The 17,564-nt window shown below is 40.6% G+C and overlaps 1 protein-coding gene across 2 annotated transcripts in view; it reads left to right on the plus strand.

Moving 5' to 3' along the window:
* PLD5 (phospholipase D family member 5) overlaps window positions 1-17,564 on the plus strand; it is a 193,802-nt gene that overhangs the window by 161,845 nt on the left and 14,393 nt on the right. For both annotated transcript variants that reach the window (XM_045536958.1, XM_045536959.1), the window contains exon 6: window positions 10,402-10,599. In XM_045536958.1, the coding sequence (XP_045392914.1) occupies window positions 10,402-10,599 (198 nt within the window). The remainder of the gene's footprint in view (window positions 1-10,401; window positions 10,600-17,564) is intronic.

Below are 17,564 nucleotides of genomic sequence, written 5' to 3' on the forward strand. Positions count from 1 at the left end.
GCTTCTACATTTAAAAACAGAGAAATGAATGTGTATTTGGGTTCTCAAGAAAGCCATTTCTAAATCTCCCCTTTTGGGCTTCTAGAGTTTTTCCCTTGCCTTGAATTCCGTCTGCAAATGCAATACCCATGTACTGATGATGGACGTGGCTCAATGTTTGCAAGACATCATGGATCTGGAGAGTGGGCATGCCTCAAGGGCAATCCTGGAGAGTGTTTTTAATTTCTAAAACATTTGCCAACTCACTGGAAACCTTCCATAGAACCTTCCAGGGGTGTATAGATTCATTTGCATAAAGTATAGACACTTTTCACGTACAAAATTAGTCTTAACACTCACTTCCCCCACATTCACTTAGGTTTTTGACATCCAGTGGGGTTGAGGGAGATTTTGTTTCCAAGAACAGATGGTTTTTTCTATACTTTCCATAATCGCCCATAACTACGTGAATTTCTTTTTTTTTTTTCCTGCTTTCAGATGCATGGCCGATGTGTGGGTATTGAGGGTTTTACTTCCTTTACCCAAATGCCTGTTTAAAAATAATAATAGTAATAATGGCTCTTACAGACAATCTCTTAACCTCAGCATATGTGTGGTCTTCTCAGTTGGCTCCCTGAAAAGCCGCAAGCTTTGCCAGCGTTGAGGAATTGAAAGATGAAATTACCCACAGACAGCTGGAGGCTTATTCACATTTGCTGGAATTTATATATATACTTCGTATATATAATACTATAAATATATAATACTATATATGTATGTGTATATATATATACATATATATATATATAGTATTTTTAGAAGGTTCCAAAAGAAATAAAGATATTATTTATTTTCTTAAATGAAGAGAGCTGACCCTTTTTGTCCCCCTCTCCCTGTTCCTTCCATTCTTTGGTCATTTTCTCTTGTACTTCCTTCCTCTTTCTCTTTTTTTTTATCATCTTTTTTCACCTTTTTCTTACTCTCCTTCCTTTGCTGAGTTATGAAGAATGCAATTTCAACCCAGCCCAAGTTCTTAAGGCACAAACACACATACACACACACACACTCAAAAAAAAAAAAAAACACGGGAAAAATGCTGGGAGAAAGAATGAATGAACTGCAAGTTTCTTATTATTTACATACTAAGAGTAAGTGATGTCATTGTCCAAGTTCAAATTTATGAGAAAGAATTTCCTTACTTTTCTGACATGTTGATTGAGTATCCTTACTACCTCTTTTTCTCTTTTTTCTTTTTCTCTTTCTCTCTCTTTCTTTCTTTTCTTATTCTTTGAATTCAAATTCAATTAAAATAAAATCCACATAAGATTCTGTCTTCTCAATGACAACGATTAAGACTTGAGTGAAGTATTTTCCTCTTTCCTTTTCTTTGCTTATATTTCCATGGGTTCCTGAATTCTTTGCATAGTCCTAAGATGTTTATGGCATTCAGACCAAAACACATCTGATAAACATCAGTGGGTACAAGAATGAGGATGGGTTGGGTCAGAAAGCTGCAAGGTTTCTGACTATGATTTGGGGGAAGGATGGTATTGATTAATGATAACGCAATTCTTTTTTGCATGTATTAGACTCGATTCTTTTGTATTCAGAACAAAAATGAGGGACATTGATGCCTTTTGTTCATCTTGCCAGGTTAGAGAGGATTTTGCTGCCATGCTACCATCTACCTCCCTGCAAATATTTCTAACCTAAGAATAATGCACATGCTTTATGATTCCGGTACTGCTTAAGTTGTCTATTCTTTCTAATGTAGCAGAACCTATTTTTCAAGGTTTTTTTACTCTAAGTGAGCCAGAGAAAAGCTCCTTGTAGAGTTTTAGCACTGCAGGCTGGATCCCAAAAGAGAAGCTATAACTAAATGTTTGTTAGAAACATTCAAACCAACATGCAGTAACATCCTATATAACTGATCTCTAGGGTCTCATCCATTAAAGGTGTCTACAGGACCAAGAAAAGGAAATAGCTAAGTCTAGGAAATAAATGCAGACACTGGCTTCCTGAGGATTTGGGGCTAGACAATTTTCTTTGCATTTTAGTTTTCTCAGTTACCGAGTGACAATGATCATATTGACCTGCTTCCTAGGTAATGGTTGTAGTCATTGTCTCGTGGCTTTTTCAAATGATAAATTAGTAGTACCCTGCCAAGGAAAACGACTGATGGAGGATAACAATGGAAAAGCACTTTAGTGGTGACAATGCTCAGCAAAGAGCATCCAGTTTCTCTGGAGGAGAAAGAAATGTTCCTTTCTATTGAATAAAAAACAAAGATTCACACTTCCCGTGTTCCGGGTTCCTTCATTCTGGGATGTCAATCTTTGGAAATTTAATTTTGCATAATATTTAAAGGAGAATTTAGCTTCCAGTCCCAACTTATTAATTGAATAAATACCCTCATCTTCTTGACTCGATTCATTTTATCATATACATATTTTTTAATTATGCCAAATGTTTATTTCTTGCCTGCCAAGTAGGCAACAACTAGCCTTTGAAACGTGCAGAAGACGACAGTGTTCCCTCCACTGCCAAGGTCGAGCAGCTGAGACGTTCAGCTTGCGAGGACCCGTGGCATAAACCCAAGTGGGAATCTGTCCTTCTGCTTTGCTGTGGCAGCTGCAACTTCCTATGTGCGGGCACCTCGGTGACCTTAGTCTTGACTGAGAAATCATCCAGGGTTCCAGATATATTTCTAATAGGCCGTCTTCCCCTGTCCTGTCCGCCTCTACCACTGCCATGACAAGAGCCTGAAGCGGAACACCCAGTTATGCCGCATGACTGATACTGTCAGCGGCTTCCCGCCACGAGAGCAAGAGGACAGGCCAGGAAGAGGAGCCACTGTGTGAGGAGCACAGCAGGTGCTGGCCCTGTTCTGTGGCAAGGACCTGGAGCTGTTACATCCCCAGTGTGGGGGTCTCCTCCAGCCCCCGGATGACCGCCTGATGCCCACTGAGCAAGCTGCAACTAGTCACAGGAGGAAGCCCAAAAGCTACACTGCGCCCTTGAAAAGCAAGGTGGAGCTGCTGAAATGGAGTGTAAAATGCACGTTTCAAACTCCTTTGAAGTGACTGAGAAGGTAGAAAACTGGAGGAGAGACCTATTCTCTGAATTGGAAGCATTTCTTGAGAAAAGAACAAGTTGCAATTTATGCCAGGCTACTAATTGAAGAGAAGGGTGTTGCGGGGGGAAAAAAAGAACAAGCTGAAAACAAAAGCCAAATTTCAGACCCTATTTTCACATTTAAAAATCTGCTTTGGGAAATAACAGAGAAGGATTTGCAGACTGACGTGGAGTTACCGTCAGGTACTGAACATATCCATAGTAGGTATGCAAATCAGGAAACCTCCACTGTGCTGTCACGTGAATTATTAAAGACTGAGAGTTGCACTATCCCTCTGCAATATTTAGGTCTGCAAAAAATGATGTTTGTTTGAGTCAGATTTGACAGGAGATGCTAAAACCAGCAAGTCTAAACTGATTATCATGGAAAATAGAAAAAGTATGATATTCGAGATGGGGAAACCAAACTTTGCTCATAATATCAAATCGTTTACATTTTACACAGGCCTGGGTGGTTCTGAGAGATTTAATACTGTCAGGCATTTTTGGCAGGTAGAAGTAAGAGGCACAGCTGTGTGGTCCTCCGTTGTGTGTGAGGAATCTTTCCCCAGAGCATCATCCCTGGGGAATGGATGTTGGCATTTCCACAAATGGGCTAATTCTTGGAGTACATGAGATCTAGCCCCCAGGTGAGCAGACTGGCCTTTTTCTGGACTATAGTTGGGAGAGGTTTCATTTTATCATTTGAATCCTGAATCATATTTGTTGGCATTCTGTGATACATTTACAGGAAAACACATGCCTTGTTTCTGTGTCAGACCTTTGCAAAATCTCTTGCAATCGCTGTAGTTGGTGATAAATAGTATTCTACCTGAAAACCTGTTTTTTATGATATATTTTTTTCCAGCGTTCTTGGAGGGTACTTCTATTACTAATAAAGAGTGTGACTCAAGAAATAAAAATAAACCATTCTAATCCGATGCAGTATTTCCTTTACTTGAATCCTACAAAACGTTGGTGCTATTTGCAGATCCTGCCTTTTCTCAGAGCTCATTTTATGCTTGTTTTTTCTCCTCTCCCAACTGCCACCACTCTTGCCTCCCCCGGCCACCCTGTGCACATCTGTACACATCAGGGGCCAGGACTTGCTCACAGTGTATCCTGCTTCTTAATACAGAGCCTATATGTAAGAGGTGCTCAGTATTTAATCATCAGTTTGCATTGAATTATTTATAAATTACGGATACTAGTCTATGAGCTCACTATGCAGTGGTCACCTTTTTACAAAAATTGCATTGCTTATAAGATTAGGGGAATTAATCTCATAATTATACAGGGGACAAACACATTTTTCTAGTAGTGTTTGATTGCTTAACTGTTTTCTGTGCTATAACTGCCCTCGGACGTCTAGTTCACTTGAATTATTGATGACAGCCATGTCTTAATAACCCATAAACATGGGGAAAGAATTGAATAATTCAACTTTCATTTTAGGTCTAAATGAGAATTTTGAAATTGGCAAACAAAGCATCTGGCCTTCCCCCACCCCAACCCCGGTCAGTGGTATTACTTTAATTTCTTCAGTCGGGTGATACTTATGACCAGCTTTCTCTGCCCTTGGTATTTGTGGTCTCTGTGGTTCTGATGCATTTTTGAAGATGCTCTCAGCCCGAGCCCAGTGGTTGATGGGATCCGGTTGCTGTCCTGCTCGTGCTAGACTTGGCTGTTCTTTGTGTGTTGGTTCTCAGCACTGAAGAGTCCTGCACGTTCAGACCACACCCGGCTCATGGACAGTCCTCAAGACATTTGCTCCTATAAGATTGTTGGAAGCATTTGCACCCAATAAGATTGCCAGTCTGGTTCCATTTAAAATACCTCTAAAACCTATTTTTATTTTGTGGCTGTTTTTTTCAAATACGATGTTGGTTATATTCATGGGGAAACAATATTAAGTGATTTGCAGTACATGTTTCTAGTCCCACACACCTATCCTTGATCAAGCCCAGTGAAATGTTCCCTGTTTTACCGCTGTTGGCCAACTATTTACCAAGCAGCTGTTGGACCACCTCCCGCCCCCTCAGGGAGAGTTTCCCTACCCCAGATCCTTAAGATGACGTCCTTCCATGAGTTGAAAAATTGATTTCAGACAAACACTTTGCAAATAACGTTGATGCCATCAGTGTGAAATTGTTACATGATAAGGTTCCCAGATTTCAAATGTTACCCAATTTTGGATACTGACACTTTCTCTAGCATTCCCATCTCAAGCTTGAGAATGATGTTGGTTGGCTATGTATTAAAAAGAGTCAGATGCACCTCAGGGACACAAACATGACACCCCAACAGAGGAGCACTTTCAGTATTTTGTGGGAGTTAAGCTCTAGGACTAACTAAAGCATCAGACAAAGAGTTGGTTCACCTCAGTTGTATTCTCATAGTCCAGCCCATGCTTTGAGGCTAGGATATCAACTTTTTAAGCAACGTTGGAATACCTTGAGCAGCTGTTGCATTTAAAGCACAATGGTGGGGAGGGTGTGGTGAATACTAAGATGAAAAATACGCCAGATCTAAGGGGTAAGTCAAGAGTACATCATGGCACAGCACAAGGATGAATGGCACCTTTTCAAAATGCTAACTGAATGTTTTGCTTATGGAAAGCCAGGTGGCTAATGCTTAGAGTGCTCATACCTGATTCAGATCCATAGCGACGGCCATAGGACAACGGTTGAGAATGTTCGATGTGGGATTTCACTCTTGGACTTTCAGGAAGTCAGTAAATAACATTCTTTTCTGACCCTCATGAGCTTACCTTCATGAAACCCGGTCAATCAATTACAGCAGATGTCTACTGCAGCCAACGATGAGGATGCTTGTGATTAAGCATTTTTAAAAATACCTCTGGGAATTGGATAGATAGTGAACAAACTATCAGTTAATTAATAATGAAGTCAGAATGGAAAATGCAGTTTAGATATGTGGTCAAAATTGGGCCTCCTACTACTTTCCCCACAGTTGAACTTGGCCAAGTTAAAAGGCATTGCAGCTGCAAATCTGCAGGCTGTGCGTTCCTATTGGAGGGCAGGAGCAAAACATCTGCACACCAGGCAGCTCTGAATGAGAGGAAGAGCCAGCAGTGTGCATGCTGAAGTCACTTTTCTAGTCTCACTAAGGGGAGGTCAGTCTTTCCACCATGAGAGGAGTGAGTGAATAAGAGGTAGAAAGAAAGTAGAAGTTGTACTTTTCAATACTTTCCAAATGGGTGGAAGCTCTTAATCTTTGGACCAAAGCCTTGGGCAAGGTAGGAATCCCAGGAGAGGGAGAGGATGGACTTCCAGGTCATGATGGCGACAAGGGACACCAGCTCGCAATGTGGAGCTCATGGTCTGAGATTCAGTCGTGACTCTGGTTTATATTTTGAACAGCCTTATTAGCTATTTTATGTCAATGGCCCATCCCAATGCAAGTAAAGATAACTTCATACCTCCAGCATCTTTCCCTCGGTAATCCTATGACGCCTCTCCAAGGTTCTTGTCTTGCTAGCATGCAGTACTGATAAACTGAGAAAGGGACATTATGTAGATGGGCAGGTTCTCTGCTTGAAATTAGGAAGGGAGGGAAGGGAAAGCTGTTTGAGGCAGGCAGCAGCAGAGCCTGGCAAGTGCATTTGTGATTTTCCTGTGCAAGGTGCGGCAGGTCACTGCGTGTTCGAGCCTTTTCCTGAAGAGTGTCAGGGGGCAGCAGCGTGTGTTCTGACTGCTGTGTCTCGGCGTAACTCCTTCTGATGTCTGGTTGGTTGTAATGATAATGCTTCTGCTGCTGATGACGATAATAACAAACACTTGTCATTCTGTGTGGTGGACATGGTCCCAAGCAGATCATATACATATAGGAGGAGCCATGGTGGCATTTTGCAATCATTTTCAACTCCCCTGAAGAAGGAAGATGAAGTTACAGGACTCCAAAAAAAAAAAAAATTCCTGAAATGTGTTTCCAATTTGTTTCATCCCATTCCAGGCTCTTAAAAGGCCCCATTCCTTTAAGATCTCTCCCATTAATATTCTCTAATCTCTCTAGTCAAGGTTTTATCTATCGATTTCCCTTTGCCCTGATAAAACCAAGAAACTGTTATGAGAATCCCCTAGAGCCAGAAGTCAAAGCTGCGGAAGGAATAATGGTACTTTGGAAAGTTTTCAGATCCTTATAAAAAGATGAAGCATTGATTAGTGGGAAAGGAATGAAGAAAGGAAAGGAGGGAAGGAAAAAAGGAAGGAACAAAGGGAGGGAAGAAGGGAAGGAAAGGAGGGAGGCAGGGATGGAAGGAAGGAAGGAAGGAAGGAAGGAAGGAAGGAAGGAAGGAAGGAAGGAAGGAAGGAAGGAGGGAGGGAGGGAGGGAGGGAGGGAGGGAGGGAGGGAGGAAGGAAGGAAGGAAGGAAGGAGAAAAAAGCAATATTCCTCATTCATCCTACAACCGAACACTATATGCTATTTGCAAAGCCTTATTGGGCGAAGGAGACCAGGACCCAAAATCACAGGACATTATTCTGTGATCTTATAAGTCATGTCCCCTGTTGGGGTCTCAGTGTCCTTGATTTTGAAATAAGGTTGAAGGAGCTGTTCTGTAAGATTCTTGCATTCTCTCCCATCTCTTCGGTTAACCACGTTCCTTCTGGCAAGCATCATTCTTCCCACTTCTCAGACACAGGAAAGTAAGACATCAGGAAGTTAAGTGGTGTAAGCCACCCACTGTGGGAGAGAGAGTAAGCACATTTCTGAGCAGGAGGATGTCTTTGAGCTCCCCAGATTCAATTCTTTATTCCCTATCCCCAGTAACAAAAATTTCACCTTGAGGGCAGAAGCAAAATCAAGTTAGAGCTCCCGGTAATTAAATTTCCCCGCAGTAACTCGGAATATAAATCAGCAGCTAACTGGACGCATGTTGGTTGCCCCAGAGTTGCAGGTTCCTTTGTCTTTGTCAAGAAAATTAAAGAATTACTTGTTCACATTTCTATAAACTCGTGAAAACAACAAACCGGACATCTGTAAATGATAAATTGAGCTGTGGTTAGGCTAACTGGTATTAATTATTCTGAGAATTACAGCAAAGAACGATGTTAATGTCTCTCGTCTCCCTGCTCTGCTGACAAGAGCATTCATCAGACACCCACTCTGGCTTCTGCATCGCCAAAGAAACCCACCAAAGCAAGCCTGTCTCCCTGCTTGCTGCCTCTCACGACCTAGCTAAAAAAAAAAAAAAAAATTCTTTATTTTTTCCTACTCACCTCATTCCCATCTGTATCCACCTTCCACTAATTTTAAGAAAATAATAAATAAAAAGATTTTTCTGGTGTAATTACATGTTTCCCCTAATTGTTAATTTGCTTTGAAACCCGAAACAACTAATGCGGAAAAAAACAGGACATACACATAATCAGTAGGACTTGGTCCTCGCCCAAAGGAAACTTCCATTCTTATAAGTACTTCACTTTGCAAGTAACCCTCCCTGATGATAAAATATTAAACTGGTCTTTGAGTATCCTAATCCCACCTTTCCTGCTTTCTAGCCAGGCATGTATACCCAGCTGGTACAAATGTACCTGTTTGTGTCTCGGTTTCCTTACCTGTGAAGTGGGTTGTCGTGATGTTTAAATGCACATAGACATATAAAGCATTTAGAACAGTACCTGGGGCACAGTGGGCACTCTGATAAATTAGCATTGCTGTTGTTGTTCTCTCTCCCTACCAAGCAGGTTGATAGCATTCCTGGATTGTATGAAACCCAAACACTCCTAGCAAAGTCTCCCACACTTCATAACGTCCTCGTGCAAGGGACAAAATGGGGCCATGGACATAACTTGAGTTTTAAATAAAATAATGACCCTGATCACAGCTCCTTGGCAGATTACTCCAGTTGTTTGAGGTCTTACACCTCTCTTAGTTCCATGGGTCATTGCTAACACTATGCCCACTTTGTGGAAAAAATAATCAATCTTTTCTAAATAATAATTAGCTGATAAATCTCCAACTTTTGCAAGATGATTTTATTCAAACAGTTGGACCATTCAATCAGTCAATTTAACTTATTTTCAATTATATAAATCAACTGTGTGGTTGAACTAAAAAGTCAGGGTGGCCCAGCAGGATGGCCAGCGGCCTGTGGCCTTCCCTTGCAGGTGGGCAGGGCTGAGCAGCCCATGACCAGGCAGGGGCGATCTCTGGCAGCTAACCTTGTCTTACGGCTAAAGCAACTTGAAGGACGCCTTAGCTAATCAATTGGACCTTTACCTTTTTTTTTTTTTTCACTTTGATAATCTGGACATGGAAACTCATCAGAACCCCAAATTTCTGTCATTTTTCTCACTGCCAACATTTTAGGAAGATTTATCATAAAGCTGCCCTGAATCTTTTGCTCTGGGTGAAAAATCTGCAAAACAAAATCCAGTTGTTTGTTTTCCATCTCCAACAGCAGGCTGAACCAATAGTGTATCACTAGAAATGGACTTGAGTCATGCTAGGGTAGAGAGGATGCTACTCAGAGGAAGTTTAATTCTCTCTCTGTCTCTAGAGAGCAGAGGTTGGCTGCTTCCACTGCCTTCAGACACTAAAGCTGCAACCAGCCACAGACTCCAGTGATGTCAGGGATTGTAAATAAAAGCTTGTTGTCAGCAGCTTAGTTTACACAAGAGGGGGAGAGGAACACTAAATCTCTGTTTAGAATAGAGTTACTAGAAATTAGAAAGAGCTGGAGAAAATCTAGACAGAGTGCTCACAGACGGTGCCCACTCGCGTCTTGACGGTGACAAATGGTCCACTGGAGAGCCTTGGGGATGACACATGCTGAGAGTGTCCATAAATATGCCTCCCTCCATCTGAGCCTACCCAAAGGGACAAAAATCACTTAGAATTATGGTGCCATTAAGTAAGCATTTTGATGTCATGCTTCCAGTTTTTTCATTAGCTAACGCAGTTTGGGACAGGCACTGAGCTAATGTCACCTGCCCCTTTTCATCTGTTCTTCGTAGCATTCCCGTGATGTATGCCCACGTTCACGTGGAAAAGTGAAGAGGTGAAGTTCATCTGTCTCCAGAGCCTATTCCGGGAGACGGAGGGGAGAGAATTGCTGTGTCCTAATTAGGTCATGTTGGTCCCTCTCCTTCCTGAGCCTCCTGCGCAGGGAAGAGCTGTCATTCCATGATGTGACTGTTTTCTACATACTTCTGTGTAACGACAAATGCAAGAAGAAAGATGTCGTAACTACTGCATTCTTTTTTACTCTCTCTCTCTCTCTCTCTCTGCAAATCACACCATCAGAAGCACATGGCATTGATGGTTTCAATTTTAATTTCACAGATGAAAGAACTTGGTGTCATCTTCTACAACTGCAGCTGCCTGGTCCTAGATTTGCAGAGGATATTTGCTTTATATAGCTCATTAAAATTCAAGAGTAGAGTACCTCAAACCTGGTCCAAGAGACTCTACGGAGTCTATGACAATGAAAAGAAATTGCAACTTCAGCTGAATGAAACCAAATCTCAAGCATTTGTGTCGGTGAGTTGTTTGCCCTCTTTCTCCTCCTCTTCCTCTCCTTCCTCCTCCAAAGGCCCTTTATTAAGTTGGAATGTTTGAGTATGATCTTGTATTGGAGAAAGATGAACTAGATTGGTTCTATCCCATGCCTTGAAGAGTGAAAATGTATCCACTCTTATGTTCAATCATACGTTGTTCCCAGTAATAACAATAATAAGTCTTAATAATCGTTCCTCTTGTCAGATACTTCGGGTTACCTGATTTGATTCCCCCAGTCACCCTGGGAGGCAGGCATGGGACTGTGACCCTTTCAAAGATGGCGGTATTGAAGCTCACCCACTAGCACAAAGTCCATCAGATGGGACGTGCCGAGAGAGCACCGGTACCCAGGTCATCTGACACCAAAAAATAGGACATCAGCCTACTATCGAGGCCCTACCTCCATGATTTCAGATATTTTTGTTATTTCAAAATATTAATTAAGGAGGTACAAGTGTTTTTATTGCATGGATATCTTAGATAATGCTTCGGTCAGGGATTTTGGTGTGCCCATCATAAGAATGGTGTTCATTGTACCCAATACGTGAATTTTTATCCTGTACCCCCCCCACCCTCCCTCCTTGGTTTCTCGCGTCCTTCATATCACTTTGTGCCCGTGTGTACCCATCTGTTAGCTCCCACTTGTTGGTGAGAACATATGGTTTGGTTTTCCATTCCTGAGATACATCACTTAGGATAACGGTTTCCATTTCCATCCACATGACATTGTTTCATTCCTTTTTATGGCTGAGTAGTACTCCGTGGTATATATATACCACATTTTCTTTATTTACTGATGAATCGAAGGGCACTTAGGTTGATTCCACATCTTTGCATTTGTGAACTGTGCTGTGCAGACTTGTTTTTAAAAGTAGAACTTGTGGATGAGACAAACCTGAGCGAATCCCAGGGTAGAGAACAGACAAAAGCAGAGCTGCTGTACCTGATGGGGGCTGAAGGGCAAGAGGCCCACCCAACAGGACAAGGCTCCTTGCAGGGTTTCCAGGCCTCTGACTCCTCTGAAAACCACCAGCCACAGCCCACACCCACCCTCACCTCCCCAGTTAAGCTCCCAGCTGCCCACACAGCACAGCTATCCACAGTTACTGGGAACGGGCAACATAAATATGTGGACCCACAACCCTAGTCCTCAAACTGTAGAAACATAAGAATCAGGTAGGAAGCCTGTTTGAAATGCAGATTTAAAATCCTCCCATGCCCCACCCAGGATCTGATCCACTGCATCTGGGAGGAGACCTTAGATTTTTCATTTGAATCAAGCTTCTGAATTGAACCGGATGGTCAGACAAACTTCTCTAAACCAGGCTTCCCATTTAAAATCACTATTTCTCCCTTGATTGGTATCAGTGCTTTTATGCCAATAACTTTTACATCCCTAAAGAGCATTTATTGAACAGTGAATGGTATCGTTTTTGCCTATTTAAAGGAAAGTACAATCTGAAAATTTAGAAATGTAATGATAGAAGGAAAAGAGGAAGTTGTTTGTCTTAAGAGAATCACATAAACATGAATTACAGAAAATAGACTATGAAGGATTTTCATCAAGCAGAGCTAAAATAACTTTGGTTTTTGTAGAATGAAGTAACAAGTAGCATATTGCATAGGGCTTTTTCCTAACAAAATTATTTCATACGTACATTTTCATCTCATTTTGAAATGACCCTGTAAGACCAGAAGATCAGCTAGTACTCCCAACTGGTAGATGAACAGCGACAGAAAATTTGCCAAAGAACATTTAATCCAGCTGGTAACAGGGCAACATGACACCCCAAGCAAAGGACACTTGGTCAGGCAGGTCCAGTAGAATAAATTGGAAGCAGCAAGAAATAGACAAATGTTAATGGAAAAAAAAAAAAACCCAAACTCTGTAAAATAATTTAAAGAGATTTATTCTGACCCAAATGTGTGTGACCAGCCCGGAGCACATGGCCTCAAGAGGTCCTGAGAAAATGTGCCCATCAGCTAACTTTGCTGTTACACATTCACGGAGACAGTTATTACACGTTAAGACCCTAAGTCAATATATGGAGGGCGTACATCATACAAATTGGTTTGGTCTGAAAAGGCAGGACATCTGGAAGCGAGGCATTACAGGTTATAGGTGTGTCTAAAGATTCTGTGATTTGTAATTGGTTAAAGAAATGAAGCTTTGCCTACAGGCTTGGAATGTTTTCACTTAAGATAAGGATGTCTGTTAATTAGAGACAAGGCACATGACGAGTCATCTGTTGAGTAAATTGCTGGCCTGCAGGTGTGGTTTAAGCTTTGTGTTTCATAGCTTTAAGCCTGTTAACGAGTTACAAAGGGGGTCTCCAAGAAGGGAGGGGGCATGACAAGGCAAGCCTGACCTCCCTTCTCACAGCCAGCAACTCAGCATTAGGGTATTTCTGGGGACCCTCTGGCCAAAAAGAGGAGTCCCTTTTACTACATAATGCCATTTGCTATTTATTTATTTTAACTTACTATTTTATTTTCTATTGCCTATTAATGATATCAAGCCTACCTTTGAATTTCAATCCAGCAGATACTGATTGAACACCATTTTTGAAGAGGTATAAAATCTTGTAAGTAGAAAAAAGGAGAAAGCCCTGCTATTGGGATATTGGTATCATTCAGAAGGAGCTCCTTGGCTGGGCGCGGTGGCTCACACCTGTAATCCTAGCACTCTGGGAGGCCGAGGCGGGAGGATCACTCCAGGTCAGGAGTTCAAGACCAGCCTGAGCAAGAGCGAGACCCCGTCTCTACTAAAAAATAGAAAGAAATTAACCAGACAACTAAAAATATATAGAAAAAATTAGCCGGGCATGCTGGCGCATGCCTGTAGTCCCAGCTACTTGGGAGGCTGAGGCAGGAGGATCGCTTGAGCCCAGGAGTTTGAGGTTGCTGTGAGCTAGGCTGACACCACAGCACTCTAGCCCTGGCAACAGAGGAGACTCTGTCTCAGAAAAAAAAAAGAAAGAAAGAGCTCCTTGAGCTCACCTCTATTATAACATTTATCACATTTTTATACCTATTTGTTTATAATCATCTTTCCCACTATTTTATTAGATTCTGGAGATCATATACTATTAATATATTCTCTTCATCATTGGTATTCCCAGCACCTCACTCAGTGCTCTCTGAAAGCAGCAATAAATGTTGGATTGGTTTTATTAGCAGTAATATTAACAGAAAGTTCCAGAATGCATACAGCTTTTTCAGTAATATATGCCAAACAAATGACAAGACCAATTTATTTAAACGCAATGTTTGTTGTAAAAAATCTTAAAATAATATATTATATTTTTATAAGCTGACAGTCCCAAGACTAAACTGAGCACATACAAAAAGAATATTTAAAGAATAACCATTCCCCAAATTAGATTTTATTATAGAAAATTAATAACTTACCATAGTTAAATATGAATTTTAATTTATGATATAAATGTAGATTATTTCTAATTTTCTCTTGGAACACAAATAGACACTTGGTTAGACTTTTAAGTATGTGATTTCTAGTAACTTAGGGTCAAATAATTCTAATTTTCTTACACTTCCCACTGAAATCAGAAGATGGGAACAACAGTTGTCAGAATTTCTGTCTTGTAGATTTCTTTTTAAGAGCCCTTAAGATGTGCATTTGGTTTCCAAGATAAAGATTGGTTAGTTCAAGGTCTGTTTTTATTGATCTGGGTGTCAGATTTCCTTTCTTGTTGTCCATTGTTCAGTCCATTCACGCATCAGTCATATTTACTGATATATTTAGTGAGTGAGGGCAGACATTGGACAGAACTTGGTGCTGCTATGGAAAAATACCACATTGAGTTCCTCATTAGAATATCCAGCCTATATTGTTAATTATATTTTTAACAGCTTTATTGAGATACAATTTACATACCATAAAATTCACCCTTCAGTGCGGCTGAGTATAATCACAGTTTTGCAACCATCTCCACTATATAATTTTAGAACATTTTTTGGGACACAGAGAAAAACCCCATACTCATTAGCAGTCACTGTCTATTTTTCCCTTCCTTCAGTCCCTGGCAACCGCTCATCTATTTTTTCTTTATGGATTTGCCTTTTTCTGGATATTTCATATAAATAGAATCATATAATATGTAGTCTTTTGTGACTGGCTTCTCCCACCCACCATAATGTTTTCAAGGTTCATCCGTGTTTGTATCATGGATCACTATTTCCTTCATTCCTTTTTATAGCCATATATAATAATATTCCATCGTATGGCTACGCCCCATTTTGCTTATGTATCAGTCGATGGACATTTGAGTGTTTCTGCTTTTGAGCTATTGTAAATCGTGCTGCTATGAATATTCATGTACAGGTTTTTATTTGAATATCTATTTTTAAATTCTTTTGGGTTTATACTTAGGATTGGAATGTCTGGGTAATGTAGCAACTCTAAGTTGAATATTTTGTGAAACTATTGAACCGTTTTCCAAATTGGTTACACAATTTTATGATCCCACCAGCAATATATGAGTTTCAATTTCTCCACATCCTTGGCAACGTTTGTTATTTTCTGTCTTATTTTAGCCCTCCTCGTGTGTGTGAAATGGAATCTCATCGTTGTTTTGATTTGCATCTTTTTAATGTACTTATTGGCCATTTGTATATCTTCTTTGGAGAAATATCTATCAAATCTTTTATCTATTTTTAAATTAGGGTTTCTTTTAATTGAGTTGTAGGAGGTCTTTATACATTCTGTATGCAAGTCCCTTAATCAGATATATGTGACATTTTTGTTTTGGTTTTTTGTTTTGTTTTGTTTAGAGATGGGGTCTTGCTATATTGCCCAGGCTGAACTTGAACTCCTGGGCTCTGGTGATCTTCTAGCTACAGCCTCCTGAGTATCTAGGACTATAGGCACGCCCACAGCACCCAGTGTAAATATATGATTTGCAAATATTTTCTTTCTCCCATTCCATGGGTTGTCTTTTCATATCTAATTGCATTTTAACATGTATATTCTAAAAATTGGATATGGACTTAGACTTTTTAAAAACCAGGAAACTTATGAAATGAATGAGAAACCTGCTAAGGTCTTTACAAGGCAACTATATAATGAGTATGCAAAGCAAATTATACGCATATATAAGGTACTTATGGATCTAAGAGACAAACCTAGATTAACCTAGAAGCCAGGTGCCTCAAGAGCTCTTGACTGGTAAAAGATTATCACAGAGTTGGAATATAGAAAAGGATCTACATTTTCCCTCTCCTACTTTACTGTGGAATGAAGAAGTACACAGTGCAAGGCTCAGAAAATTAATTCAGGAGTGCTAAGAGGGAAACTTACCAGCTTCCTCTCTAATTAAATAGTTGGAACTAGTTAACTTCCTCTGCCAGATTATTCTTTTGTGTTATTATTCATTCATTTATACTTTGAGCTAACATTTTTAAGCCATTAGTATGTCTAGGCACTGTTTTTTAAAGGTAGAGGACTCTGAAACACATAGTGAAGTATCAGCAAGTCCCCAGGTAGAAGGGGACTATTACAGATAATCATTCATTTCCTTGGTAAACACAGAGCGCTCGTTGCCATGGTCAAGGCACTGGGGCAGGCAATGGGAACATAGGAAACAACAAGGCAGGGAAGTGCCAATAAAGATCTGTTCACACATGTTTGGCTATGCCTAGATTGAAGCAACTCCAACTAGAAGTGGAGGTCGAAGGTCAAAGAAATCTCCAGCACTTATGAATTTATGACATACTTTCACATTCATTCCACAAATATTTATTAAGCATATAATGTGTTTTTGGCATAAGATGCAAGAGATATACCACCAGGCAACTCACAATCAAGTGGATAAACACCGTAGACAAATGAATGTGATGCCACATAACATGTGCTAGAATGAAGCTCCACAAAGCAGAGATCTTGTCTTGATCACTTATGTGTGCCAAGTGCCTAGACCAGAGCCTTGGACATGGCAGGCACTTAGGAATATTTGCTGATTAAATGAAAGCAAGCACAGAAGAAGGGCACAGAATCCAGCCAGGGAACAAGCCATTCTCTTATTTGAGCCCCAAAGCAAACCAATGTGAAAAGTGTGTTATTGTTATCAACCCCATTAGGAAACAGAGGTTCCAAAAGTGTAAGGGGCATGCCTAGACGTCTCAGGTTCCAAGAGCTGGAATCTGACCTGTGTCACTAAAACCCCAGCTCTTTTCTATAGATTACTGGCATGGTGTCCAAACAGGTAGGACAGTAGCAAATGTAAAGAGGCCACCAACAACTCTTTGCTGAAATTTGTACCTCCCCCAAAACAAAATCCAGTTTGGGAACATGCAGTGAGATTCAGGAAATTCCTAAGTGAAACCGAAAGGTGAGCGATTGGACACGTTTCAGAGTTGGGCTCCCTAGAGACCATCCAGAGCTAAGATCCTCATCTTCTCTGCATTAACCCAAAGCATGTTTAGAGCAGACTCAACAGACTGAGATAACTAAATAATTTGAATATTTAATTTTTTAATGGTATCGGAAAATGAATAGAATACGACCCCTGTAGTCAAGCTCATAACAGTCTAACTGAGGAGATGAGGCCTGTGCAAGTAATTAGAATAAATTTGGAAATGCTAAAAATAAATAAACAAGTCCTGGAGGCGGATGGTGGTGATGGTTGTAAGACTATAGGAATGTATTTAATGCCATTGAACTGTACACTTAAAACTTGTTAAGAAAAAAAGAAAAAGAAATAAATAGTATGGGAATTCAGGGATGAGACCTCTGGTTGGAGATATTTCTAAAGTTTCATGGAGGAGATAATGTTTGAGCCGGAATTGAGAGGACAGAACGAATAGGACATTGATAGGCAAAAGGAAGGGAACGTATCAGCCGCAGGGGCCAGCATCATAAGCAAATGCCCAGAGACAGACAAAATGAGGGAACAGCCGGAGACCAGTGATTATTTCAGTCTGGGGGC

Source organism: Lemur catta, chromosome 25 (genome assembly GCF_020740605.2).
Source record: "Lemur catta isolate mLemCat1 chromosome 25, mLemCat1.pri, whole genome shotgun sequence".
NCBI classification, from domain to species: domain Eukaryota; kingdom Metazoa; phylum Chordata; class Mammalia; order Primates; family Lemuridae; genus Lemur; species Lemur catta.